This window comes from Haliotis asinina, chromosome 14 (genome assembly GCF_037392515.1).
Source record: "Haliotis asinina isolate JCU_RB_2024 chromosome 14, JCU_Hal_asi_v2, whole genome shotgun sequence".
In the NCBI taxonomy this organism is placed as follows: Eukaryota; Metazoa; Mollusca; class Gastropoda; order Lepetellida; family Haliotidae; genus Haliotis; species Haliotis asinina.
The window spans coordinates 7,581,769-7,596,325 of NC_090293.1; the positions used below are offsets into that span (position 1 = coordinate 7,581,769).

At 39.6% G+C, this 14,557-nt stretch overlaps 1 protein-coding gene across 1 annotated transcript in view; it reads left to right on the forward strand.

The window, feature by feature from the left end:
• Window positions 1-14,557, forward strand: part of LOC137261330 (vesicular glutamate transporter 2-like) — a 36,503-nt gene that overhangs the window by 2,188 nt on the left and 19,758 nt on the right. The window contains exons 2-3 of the mRNA XM_067799068.1: window positions 6,519-6,637; window positions 7,370-7,487. Coding sequence (XP_067655169.1) covers window positions 6,519-6,637; window positions 7,370-7,487 — 237 coding nt within the window. The remainder of the gene's footprint in view (window positions 1-6,518; window positions 6,638-7,369; window positions 7,488-14,557) is intronic.

The following is a 14,557-nucleotide window of genomic DNA, read 5'->3' on the forward strand; positions in this document are numbered from 1 at the left end:
GTAAATATGGCCACCGATATATAGAGGACGTTTCACAAGGAAATTATATACATCACCTTACAAGACAACCAATATTATTCTAAATTTTGTCTTTATCAAACATGCAGTAATATTCATCAACAGGTAGAGCACGACCATTAACGTTACTTTTTGTTGTTCTCGTAATACATACACGCCTTAAGCGCACACGTGCCGGTATGTGCGCGCGCGTGCGTGTAAATATGTAAAAGGACAACAAAAAGTAACACACGTGCGCTCTCTGTCTCACACCATTCGTTCCGTTCACCTGATAATGGAGTGAGCATATACTTCGTGTGTTCCTCTAAATTTAGAAGTTGACATTCATATAAACTCTATGCCTCAAATATATATTATTTCAAGTTTAACCAATCATAACTATCTAGTAGGTAAAATATCCATAAATATAAGTGACAAAACTCTTTCCACTTTAATAAGCAATTCCTACTTAAAGTCCCCACATTAACACCAGAGGTTGGAAAATATGGGAAATTTGACGATTAGAACGTTGAAGGCATCTCTCTTGAGTGTTTCCTACCTTCATGCATAGATCTAAACATGAAACACTGATCTCCTTTGTTTCAAGTTTACAAAAGAATTCGCCATTTGATAGTTAGTGAAGGATATTAGCTTGGATATATCAGTACATTTACACACTTACGCGCATGGTGTCCAGCGTGGGGAGACACTAATATATATGTGTGACGTGAATGAAGGAATAAGCTTACCAATATCTCAGTGTCCAGTTCTGTTTTTGAGTGCAATACTTCTGATCATGAATTCGGCCACGTATTTTAGTCTTAACAAACCATGAAGAATATTTATAAAACAGTGCCGGGTGAGGATTGGTCAACTCATGCCTATCGTAAGAGGTGACTAACGGAATTGGTTGGTCAGACAGGCTGGCTTTATTGACGCATGTGGTATCCCAGTTGCGTAATCGATGTTCATGATGTCATGCCCTGGATTGGTTATCAAGGCTCGATTATCTACAGCTGTGCAGTACTAAACAACAAACCCTGACACACTCTCTCTCTCTCTCTCACTCTCTCTCTCTCTCACACACACACACACACACACACACACACAAACACACACACAAACACACACCGTGTGCGCGTGCAAGCGCATGCAACAGGTGATGATTACACTGCCCCCATTACTCATAATGGACAGACATGATGTAACAAAATTTGTTTCTGGAACATGCCTGGTTAAATAACAGCAATAAAAAGCAGGTGGAGCATTCATAAATGTAGCGTATTAATATTCAGAAATGATTATTCAGAATAATTAATCACGCAAGTGTGACGATATACGTGTGTATACGTATATGGCCTTGAAGCACATGTCATTCTGACCGCACAAAACAAAGACCAATATCTACTACATACTTGTAATACTGACTCGGAAAGCAGAGGCCAATAGGCCACATCCGGACCATATACACGGAAATGATGCCAAAATGTATTTTCAAAATCAACAATGATAAAATATTTATGAACATAGTCGTCTGTAGACATTCAAAGATAAGGTATCTTTAACCTTCTTTCCTGGGTCCAGGGCCTAGATTTTCGAAGCTCTCTTAGCGCTAAGATAGTCGAAAGTTAATGTTATTACATGGCACTTATGACTATTGTAAGGCTAAGAGAGCTTCGAAAATATGGGCCCAGGCCCACAGAGCGTTCGTAACGCCGCCACGTTTTGTGGATAGAGTCAGACGGATGCATTCATCGTACGACTCAATATGTGTAGCGGGCGTCAACGAACGTAATAATCATATAATTCTTTGGAACAGGCCCATGTACAACCTCAAGCCAACTATACTGGCCAAAAAACAGACTCAAAGAAATCATTATTTTATTAACATAGCTGTCCCTTTTGGCGCTAAAGTGACTGACAAGATTCATCATGATCGAAATTTGTATTACGTATGATGGCCACAGGTTCATATACATATTGTAAAGAGGTATGAAGGCGTGAACGAAAAGTGGGGAAAACATTGATAACATTTACTAGTCTACCTGCATAGATTATCTTTAGAAGAAGCATGGCAAGTATGCCGTCCTCGATAGATTCTAAATTGTCCGACTCCCCATTGTTCTTGGTGCCTTCTGTCTGATACATTCCATGCTGATACTGGGAGTGAGTGAGGTTAGTTTTACGCCGCAGTCAGCAATATCCCAGCTATGTGGCGGCGGTCTGTAAATAATCGAGTCTGGACCACATAATCCAGTCATCACCAACACGAACATCGATCTGTGAAATTGAGAACCGATGACATGTGTCAACCAAGTCAGAAAGCCTGACCACCCGATCCCGTCAGTCGCCTCCTACGACAAGCACAGTCGCCTTTCATGGCAAACATGGTTTGCTGAAGGCGTAATCTACCCCAGGACCTTGGTTACATACGTTTGCTGTCAGGAGCTGATATTACTGATAATTACAACCCTTCAAACCGATACGTCGTGTGTAAGTCATTGTGTTTTCACTGGCGAAATAGAAATTAGTTTGGCGTTTATGTTTACATAATCCTAAAATATATTTGGCCACGCCTGTCATCTTGCCATTGTTTCCTTATTCCTACTAGAAGGTGGACGTTCTTTCGCTGCAGGCCCTTGGAGATCAGGGCCCCGTTTCACAAAACTCTCGTAAGCCTAAGATCTCGTAACTTTTCTCGTAGCATCAGTAGGTCCTGTATTGCACTATTGGAGGTACAATGGCTACGAGAAAACTTACGAGATCTTAGGCTTACGAGTGTTTTGTGAAATGGGGCCCCGGGCTAGAACCCCAGCTTGTCGTAAGAGGCTACTAACCAGATCGCGTGGTCAGGCTCGCTGACTTGATTTACATATATCATCGCATTCAAATTGCGTAGATCGATGCTGCTGATCACTGGATTGTTTAGTCCAGACTTCATTACTTAGATCACTGCCATATAGCTCACTAAACGGGGCATTAAGAAAACAACCAATCTTTTCTCGAGTTATTGCACTGACTTTGTCACTTATTGTGCAAGTAACTGTAACAAGCTTGACGTTTCGTTGGGACTGCAAGTACAAATCATACTCTTCTTGGACATTTTACATTATATTCTTGTTAATTCCCGTCACATATTGTTTGTTATATTTACTGAGGATGCCATATTTGGTTTGCCAGTATATAATGATTTTCCTGCACTATGCAATTTGACGTTTTCAGAAGGCCATGAATAACCCTTAAATCATTGCCGGAACTAATTCATCCAATTAAATAATGAAACATCTGTTGTTGTCATAACAATATAATAGATGAATTCATCATCATCATAGCCTCGGAGATAATACGCAATTGAATGAGTTGTCTCGAATATCCTGAAACAATCAATTTCATTGGGCGCAAAGGACAAAAACAGCTGTGAAAACTGTTTTGAGTAGGATAGTATTACAATATTTTCCGGTCAATTTCCCTCTACCACCCGATTACTTACCGTCAAAAAAGACAACTCTCCTAGCTGTAAGTCATAGAGAAAGGCGTCATAAGAATTCGTCACGGTAAGCAACAGGTGCCAGTTCAGGACAGTGACTCAGCGAACTGGGTTTCGGACCCAGCTGACAGGAAGGGGAATCCCCTTGAATACTAACGACATTTGCTCGGATTATGCTCACCAAAACCTTTCACCTCGCAAACTCTAATATGTGCCTAATATATATGAACAGTTATGTACTTCGGTGTACAAGAGTGGCTTGTACGTATTATTTGCAAAAATGAAGTTCAGTTAATGCACTCCAAAACAGTAACTCCAAATCTACTTTACCAGGTAGATTGCATGCAGTTCATTATTCACGCGACGTTCAGTTAATGATTTCATTACAAGTGTTAATTTCTGGTGACTGCCGTCGGATACCTCGACTATGCAAAATAACTCAAATAAGTTCACCCAGCATCTGAAGTATTGAAATCGGTGGTTCGTTTCTCGCCTTTCTGGTCTCTGATGCAATTGTACAAAGATTAGGTTACACGTTTGATAGCGAATGTCTTGCATGTGATGTAAGACCTGCAACAAGAAAGGAATTGCTGAAAACATCATTTTTAAAATACGGATTAACTTATAATACAGTGATTGATTAAGCGAACATGTTTATGCATGTTTATGTATGTATGTATATTAGAACACCCATAACGAAGCGCCTATGTAAAAACAACTGTAGTTGTATTTTATTCAAAGAATTAGCCAGTGACACGTTGACTGATGTCTTACTAAATTTAACTTTTTAAAGAGTGAATGTCACGCATGCTATATCATCTGACCGATGAGAAATTAAACCGATGTGAATCAGCTGAAAAAATCCCGTAATCAGCTGAACAGGTTTAAGAATATCCCGAAATTGGTTTCAATATCAGTTGTTACAACGAACCGCGACATCGTACACGTTTGTTCGTACAGCTTAATATGAATGAGATATTATTCCTATTTGTGGATAGTGGTGACTACATTCCTTGAAAATGGTAAGTGCATGATACCATACACTAATAAATTTCTTGTAATTATATGCTACAAACAAAAAGTATGGGAACAGCCTAAAATTTGATAGTCATACATAAACTTAGACCTGCTGAAATCATTAACATCCTTAAGTAAATGCAACTTTCTGTGTCCTTAATGGGCACTTTAAACGATATGCTGGAGCATGCAGCGAAGCGACTGAGTCAATATTCCTTGAGTTTGAGTGAAATTAAACATTGTTAAAACAGCGAAACACACCAACGCCAAGTTTGATTCCAACACCCAAACACAACAGACTGGTGCATGTGGAAGACAGATGTCCGAGACATTTTCTTTACCACGTTTGTTTCATGACCAGATTCCTTACCTGAAGTTTCTCAAGGGATAATATGGAGGTGTTTAGAAGTACTGCGGGTAATGAGGTTCATTGATAGCTTCACGTTGTAAGTCGTGAAAGCATTAATCAATCATAAGACGTGTCACTTTTGCTATACCTCATTATTGAATATCTTTGTACTGACAGACAGATTCTCAGTCTTATAAGAATTAGGATCCTCCAACATGTGCCGCGTCGTGCAGCACAGTGGTGATAGCGCTAAACACAAGTAAAACTTGTCGAAATAATAAACATGTTTATATTTCTTGAAGAAACAACCAGTTCATATTTTGATGCAGTCAGAGCCTGAGCTTTCCCTTTAAGTTCCAGTAGCTCTTACGCATCCGCAAGTAGTTACAGTAGATATTTGAAGCGTATTCACTTGTTTCTTATTAATCAACAGCTGCAACGGCTGGGGGTGAGCTTATTAGTGATTAAGGATTATTGACGTCACCCAACCCCAACTCCCTCTTCCCTTATGATATTAATATGTTTTAGGGAGGTGGTTTATGCCGTTTATTTCTTCATACACTCCAATTGTCGTCTGAGGACTTTTCCAAACATTTTCATTTATCTTTTTATACATTCTTATATCCCTTCCCTGTATGGATATTCTGAAATATGGCATCAAGTCATACTCCCTCTTTATAACAGGATATGATTTTGGATAATTGTTGCTGAGCCAAACGCCTACATCTTAAGTCATGTTTTGACAGCTGCGCAATACATTATTCCATCCCTTCATGACAAAAGTACATTCATATTATAACAATTTTCTGTTTCTACTTTGTAACGAATTTTGAACCACATTTTACATTTTTACCCCTGAATTTAACATATTTTCCAGACATTTACTTCCCTACTATTTCAAACCTTTCAAATGAATTTAAAGTATACTCTTTTCCATACATATAAACAACTGTAGTCGACCGATCAACTTTTTCCTTTTCAGTAGTGTACAGATTTCCCACATACTCGGTGAAAACTTGCATTCATGAAAAAGTAGACATGATTCATTGTTACATGTGAAAATATCACTTCCGACATTGAATGGAATCATGGAATATTAATTAATTTAGAGATAATTTATATTCAGATCCAGTCTTCATAAAACCAGGTATTCATAGATGAATGTGATTATGTATGCAGAAGTATTCAGATATTCCTCTGAGCTATGATGCGTGAGCACAATTTCATATGAAAAAATCCTTATGTAATAGAAATAAGAATTTATCATTTGTATGCATGCCCGCTCATTAAATGGAAATGCAATGTCTGCATGTCAATATCTGTTTATGTCCTGTCATACGGAAATCATTTTGTCAGTATGCCAATGTGTATATACGTCCGTGAGTATATAATGAGAAACCCTTGTCTTTGGTTCAGTGTATGTGTACCTATCCTCACAAGGAATTATTCACCTTCTTCATATGAGAGTTTATGAATCTTTACGTAAAATCTGTATTTGATGTTTTTGGCAATATAGATCTGCTCATATATCACGAAACACAGAATCCTTTGTTGATATTCTTCTGCTACCCTTATATCAGTTTGTATATGGAGCAGCGCATTTATTAACATGACTACTGTGTGTTGTTACCATATATGTTCTGATAAACTGATGTCATTGTTTGCCAGCTCCCGAACGTCAAATGGAACACAAGGATGATCGGTTTTCTCCATAGTGTCTTCTACATAGGGTACCTCATCACGCATCTACCCGCAGGTTACCTAGCAACCAGAATTCCATGTCACAGGTACGTGAATGATGTAGTCATACCCCATAATGTTCTTCAGATCGGTTTCATCTAATCAACACTATACAGGCTCGCATAGTGCAGTAGCTTTCGGCACCATGGCAGCTGAGTCCCTGCTGATGGATGGCAAAGAACCCTACAAATGATGGGCTTTGAACCACATATTATGATCGTGGGTCGTCCACCATCTTGCCCGTCGTATTCCCGATTGATGCAAATGTGTTACATTCTCCTCGGCTTCAGTCCCACTTTTAACTGGATCCCCGTGATATAACTGATGCGTTGTGTAATTCAGCGAAAAATACTACTAACGAGATGCATGGTAATTCAACCTGTTCTCTGCTGGATATAGGAATTATATTTTCCATTAAAGTTTATATTTTACACAACACAATTGTTGATGCGTACGTTATTGAATGTTGCGGGAACAATGGTAGGTGAAATATATGACAGTGTGTATAAATATTATACTCATTCATGCAGTGGCTAGATTATCAGTTTTGTAAAACATATAGCGCATTCTGTCGTGAAAAAATGCTATTGCTTTCAAAAATTGAGATCCACCACTAACGTCGGTTAAATTTAAAACCGTTGTGAAACGATTCGTGAGGATGTGCTGTGAATGACTGGATTGTTTAAATATACCCGCACTCAAACACGCTGGGCCCTCATTGATTAGAAGATTAGAAGATTTAAACATAATCATCATGGCCTTATATTCTTGGGTTTCAGGTTATATGGAGGCAGCATCCTATTGTCTTCAGCTCTCAATCTCCTTCTCCCTGTTTCTATAGACGAGATCAGTTTTGTGTTTACCTGTGTAATCCGGTTCCTGCAAGGACTCAGTGAGGTGAGTGAGGCGATGAGTTTTACACTTGCTCTCTACAGGATAAGCTGCACGCCCGACAGGGCACCTCTCTACAAAGCCAACTTAAGCCTTGAGTTAACAAAACCAACCATCCTTACAGTCATACCTTACACAATACGTTTGAGGTATTGGAGGGAATACCCTGGCGATATCGTGGATGACGTCATAAATCGTAGCATTACGTAAAAGTATGGGTGTTACGATCACCTTAGCGCTGATGTTACTTAATGTTACCCTGGCGCTACTATCGTAGCTTCGACCGAATTCGGCGATGGAGGGTTTAATGTCTGTTTTTGCACAAGGACCGTGGATCAAGTCTCAAAATTGGGATTCTTTTTGTCTCCTGAAAGACCTGTAATAATCGTACTTCTAACACGACGACTGGCGTAACTACAATTTAAAAATGAACTTAAGTTGGTCTTAACGCTTCATATACAGGGCCCATGGTGACGAGGGGCGGTGATGTATCCTAGTGATTAATGCGTTCGCTCACCAAGCCTTGGTGTCATTAGTGTAGAAGGCGCTGTTGATGTGTTGTATCTGTCCACCATATAACAACTGTTCTATGTTCAGCGGAAACCTCACAATAACGACTCCGGACTTGTTTATGTCCATCTCCATTCGACTTCGCCTACAGTTCCGGGCGTCTATTCACAAAACGATTTTCTCATTACCATGATCGTAACTTCCCATATTTTAACATACACCCAGGATGGTCTTTGCGCTAAGGTCGCTTTGTGAAAGTGGAAACCGATCACCTTCAGTAAAGTTGGTTTTTAGTCCACTTAGTCTACACTGTCAACACTGCATCCCTTACATGTATTGTGCATTTATCAATTGTTCACGCATACATAATGAAGAGATTTCAAGACTGGACGTGAAGTTGGTACTAATCCTAGTCATGTCAAACTATTCTTCCTGGTGATGGAGGATGGCGAGGTAGCCCAGTGGTTAAAGCGTTAGCTCGTCATTCTGGTTCGATTCCCCACATGGGTACAATGTGTGAAGCCCATTTCTGGTGGCCCCCTGCCATAAGAATGTTAGAATGTTACTAAATTCGGCGTAAACCTAAACTCACTCACTCACTCCTTGGTGACGGGGAAGGCCTTGGTAACGCATTGATGTTCGAATTACGATAGGTCGTGACACATGCTGTATGCGAAGTAACATTGTCATGTTGGAACAGTTCCCTCTGTCGGTTCATAATCGGAATCCTGAGATACCGTTTTGCTGCCAAATTCCCCTGAACTGCTACTAAATCAGATGTTGGTGTGCTGGCCCCACACCATAACACTGCTCTACCGAATCGGTTGACCAGTCGAATGGAACTAGGGGCAAAACGTTCATGTCTCCATCATGGCACTAAAGCAGAAATCATGATTCATTCCAAGTTCCAACGGTTCCAGTTCCACCACCGCAAACGATTCCGCCAGTGGAAGTCTCTCAAAAAGAGGGTTGACAACTGGCCTTGTTGGTCGACGCCCCACTTCAATGTGCAGGGCGCAAATAAACCCTACTTCCGGTCCAAGTCGCCCTAAAACTAGATCAACACCACCACTGAATCCGCACTTCACACAATCGATGCCTGACAGTTTGGTCTGAAATTCATCTCAAACCAGGGATCCGTTGTTTAGTCTCTACGGCTGTGGCAAGACGATGACGGAAGTGAGCAACACGAAAGCAGCGGTCCTAGGCTTGAACGGCCTCTTCTTAGGCGGATCTGGTCTACTTGAAACGATCCCAAAAAGCGAGATATGGTGCTCTGATTAACGTTGAAATGTCGGGCAACTGCAACAGTCGATTCCTCTCTAAGAAGGGCATAAGGATTGCGTCTTTTCCAGGCAAAAACGAATGTTACAATATTAACACAGCCTTTGACTTCTTGTAGAAGCCGCATGCTTTTCCACTTACATGCACGTGCATGTTTTTCATGTTTTCTTGGTGACGTTTTGACGAATATTTCTTCAAAGGCTTCTATAACAAAGGAAAAGTTTAAATTGCCGCGTTTTGGCTGTGAAGTTGTTTACAAGCACACAAAGATGGTGTTTTGAAAGAAATAGTATATTTGTATTGTTTTGGATGCAGCTACATGAGTCCAATATTATGTAAATCACCAATGCCTTTTTGTGAAAATGTACATTAATTACAGCGGATTTCACATGTTCCGTGTGAGTATTTCACAAATCTCAAGTAAATTTCGTTGTCACCTATATCTATGTAAAAATGATTATTTAGTGATGAAATATTAGGATTAACATTGGAAGAAATATCAAATATTTGTTATCCATTTTTCATTGTGTTCATATACATGAAATTATGCTACATCTGTAGTAACCCTGTCTAATTATTCCTTGTTTGTTGACATCAACGCATGAGGATGAACGTTTGCTATTGTGTGCCCTGAACCACGAAGTTGTTTGATAACACTGTAGGCAATTAGAGAAGACTTCGTGTACGTGGGAGAAATACCAAATATTTGTTATACAGTTTTTCATTGTGTTCATATACATAAAATAACCTACTACTATAATAACCCTGTATAAAATTATTCCTTGTTTGCTGACACTATCGTATAGGGATGCAGGCTTGCTGTTGTGTGCCCTGACAGACGAAGATAATACTGTAGACAAAGTGCACTGTTCTGATTAAATACGTTCGTCAGCTGATCATGAGATATATACTTGGATCTGTCACTCAGTTGTTATAGCAGGTTAGTGTTGGTCATAGTGTTGGTCACATTATCTAACCAGTTGGGAGGTAGTTCAGCAGCAAACTGGCGAAGAGATGGACAGAACTTTTAAGGAGGAGATTGCTTTCCGCTCCATGACTTTTTATGTAGATGGCGGTGGATCTGAGGCTGATCCTTGGCTACAAATTGCTAAACAAAACCACCTGACTCTGATTCAAAACAACGAAACACGGGGATACTAGAGTCTTTCTGATCAGGAGTCAAAGGACATGGACGACAGGCTGCCGAAATCTTTGTCATACCCATTTCGGTCCGCAAAATATTCTCATCTCTCTCGTGAGTGATGGCTATTGAACTGGTTGTCTTAATGGTGGCAGTGGAAGGTCTTCCTGAAACAACCCACGCTTGTCTTATGAACTGACTAAAGAGATTGGGTGGTCAGGCTCGCTGACATGGTTGACACGTCTTCGTATCCCAGTTGCGTACATCGATGCTCATACTGTTGATCACTGGATTGTCAGGTTCTGACACGATTATTTCCAGACCACATCCATATAGCTAAAACATAGCCAAGTGCGGCGTAAAACTAAACTCACTCACTCATCGCGTATGATTTTCACACTGTCAGTTATTTTGCCTCTGACTGACGTCTCCACTGACGTTTCATAGTCTTGTTCTGAACTTCAGTCCATATAGCATCAGCGACCTAGCAACTTATAGACTTGCGACTTTTTCATGTTGATCAATATCAGCTTGTAATCACACTAGGGAGTATTGTACTTGATACATAATAATTACAGAGGGTGTGGTTTATAGAGTTCCTAATTAGGCTCAGAACCTTTCAACCAACCTTCGCCCAGACATATGTTACATGTTTATTGTTCCCGGGCAGTACAGTTCACAGAATTGATAGTACAGTACAGATACCATATTGTGGTTCATCTATCATTGTTCATGTTATTGTGTATGGCCCGAAAGCAACAACAGGAACTAAATAGATGTTAATTGAAGAAGCACAATACTGCTTATGATAATGAACTGATATAACAGATTGTATAAACACATGCATATAATTCTATACTGAATGGAGATCAGCGTCTGTTTTCACTGAACATTGACATTTAAGCCCCGTCTTTAACTTAGCATAGATTTATGACAACTTACGACACTACCACAACCGTGTCTCCAGTATGTAAGGGACCACCTTTGTGGTGTAGTGGTTAGAGCGTAAGCCCCGAGAGCGGAAGGTCGAGGGCTGGATCCTCGGCCCCGTTGTACCAAAAAGACGTTAGAATATGGCACCTGTGAACCCTACACCTTAACACCGACTTACGACATTTGAAGCACTAGCACTGTAGTTATTTTTATGCCTTAGCGCCAGCGTACATTTGAAACACCCCCATTATAGTTATTCCTGTACCTAAGCACCAGCTTGCGACATCTGAAGCACCGCAACTATAATTTCCCATTCTTACGCACCAACCTAAGACATTTGAATCACTATCGCTATTGTAATTCCTATAACCTAGCACAAATTTACGACATTTAAAACACTATCATTATAGTTATTCCAATACCTTAACGCCTATTTACGACATCTGAAGCACTACAACAACGGACATCCCTATACCTTAGCACCGACACACGACATCTGAAGCACAACAACGGGCATTCGTATACCCTATCACCGACACAAGACAATTGAAGCACTACAACAACGGGCATCCCTATATCTTAGCACCGACACAAGACATTTGAAGCACTACAACAACACATATCCCTATATCTTAGCACCGACACAAGATGTTTGAAGCACTACAACAACGGGCATTCCTATACCTTAGCACCTACACAAGACATTTGAAGCACAGCCGCTATAGTAGTTTCTATACATTAGCACCGACTTATGCCATTTGTAGCACTATCACTAAAGCTATTCCTATTATATTAGCTCTAAATTGCGGCAGTTGTAATGATACGAGTGCCCGTAAAAGCGACAGGGTCAACTTACGGCAGTTCTAATGATACGAGTGCCTGTGAAGCCGACAGGGTCAACTTACGGCAATTGTAATGATACGAGTGCCCGTGAAGCCGACAGGGTCAACTTTCGGCAGTTGTAATGATACGAGTGCCCGTGAAACCGACAGGGTCAACTTTCGGCAGTTCTAATGATACGAGTGCACGTGAAACCGACAGGGTCAACTTTCGGCAGTTGTAATGATACGAGTGCCCGTGAAACCGACAGGGTCAACTTTCGGTAGTTGTAATGATACGAGTGCCCGTGAAGCCGACAGGGTCAACTTACGGCAATTGTAATGATACGAGTGCACGTGAAGCCGACAGGGTCAACTTTCGGCAGTTGTAATGATACGAGTGCCCGTGAAGCCGACAGGGTCAACTTTCGACAGTTGTAATGATACGAGTGCCCGTGAAACCGACAGGGTCAACTTACGGCAGTTGTAATGATACGAGTGCCCGTGAAGCCGACAGGGTCAACTTTCGACAGTTGTAATGATACGAGTGCCCGTGAAGCCGACAGGGTCAACTTTCGACAGTTGTAATGATACGAGTGCTCGTGAAACCGACAGGGGTTGATTTACACAAAGCAATATTAAAGTTACAGCTGGCATCTGGATATAAAATCAAAACTAGATAAAGCACAAGACATAACAAGCGTTGTTAAATTTATACTAAGTTAAAGACACTGACAAATTGACGTCAAAACCACAACTGTGATACCGGCAGCGAGTTAATCTCCATCGTATAATAATTTCTTGATTGTTTTATCATGAAATATGGCTGGGGTTAGGAGACAGTTCTCATGTAACAGTGTTGAAGTTTCTTTGTGTGAGTCCGTGCAGAAATAAAATTATCAATACGTAGTCCAAATTCTTTACGCGGAAATATTTTCATTACAATCCTGAATCATTCCAAAATGTATTGTTTGTTTCATATGTTGCTGTTTTAGGGTTTTATTTTGTAACATTAAATACTTCAGAATCTATGCGTCCAAAACAGCACACAAAATATTTTTGTGTCCTTTTACTATATACTTGTTAAAGGAAACGCAATTGCTTTTTCCGTTTACCCGAGCGCTGATGAAAATACGATTTACAGAACATGGTTCAGTTGCTAGCGGATGTGTATTTATTGTATTTCGCTGAGCCATAGAATATATCTCTGAAAGAAACATTAAATGTTGTATTTTTTGGAAAGTTTTAATGCTCCTCATCCAACTTGACAAAGCGTCCAGCAGAACGGAACAGAACACAGAATTGTATCACTGTATCATCGATTACGTTTGCTCATTCATGTGTAAGTGTTTCTGTCGATGTCAAGCATGTGTGCATGTTTGTTTTCCACTGCCGTTACGTATAAACGGCATAAAATACAATATATTACCGTTTTGCTCTGTTTCATTGTTTACAAAACCACACATTACATAATATTTATTAATGGTTCGGTAAATATATTACACATGTAGATATGTACAATTACAAATGCAAAACATTCTTTGGTTGTTGAACAAACGCACTTAAGGATCATGATAACATTGCTGACAAATTCATAACAACTTTTTTCATTCGTGAGCGAGGCGTTTCGGTACAGATTCTTGTACCGTTGTATTGTTAAGCTGCACTCAGTGCAGGTTAATCATTACTAGCATAGGTAACTTGTATTGTTAGTATCATCCAGCCCATGTAAATCATTGCTACTCGTAGAATACAGAATTATAACTCTATAACATAGAATGTTAACTACCAATGCATTTCTTTCAGAAAATAAAATGAAAGTATTCAGATTTGTGTTCATTATGTAGTGAAGGAAGGGAATATATTTGTCACTTGTTGTGGGAATGTGAATTTGTGCAAACCTTTAGATAAAAATTTATATCATGGTTAACAGAAGGTTGTGATCACATCCATCATCTCAAACCCACGATGGAATTGATAATTTTGGCTGTAAGGAAAAAGTTTTTTACTCTGTTTTTGACTTGTTCATATTACTGGGAAAGTATTACTTGTATAAAAGCAAGCACAATTCTCCCTGAGCAAATATTGCTTAGTTCAGAAGTGAGTTGAAATTGAGATATACTATTGAAAAATGTGTCTTCGTTAACAAAAGCTGTGAAGCCGAATTATATTCTAAATGGCTTTTGTATCAAAATTTATTTAAAGACGACTCAATTAATTATATTCTTAAGTGATATGTTCAATAATTAATTATCTTGTGTATGTGTGAATGGATTGTCTTGTTTCATTAAAGTTTACACCTATATCCCATTACATTATTGCGTATCCTCTGACTGAGCAATCCCTTGGCTGCTTAGTTTTTTATTGTAATAAGGATTCAGAAGTAAACT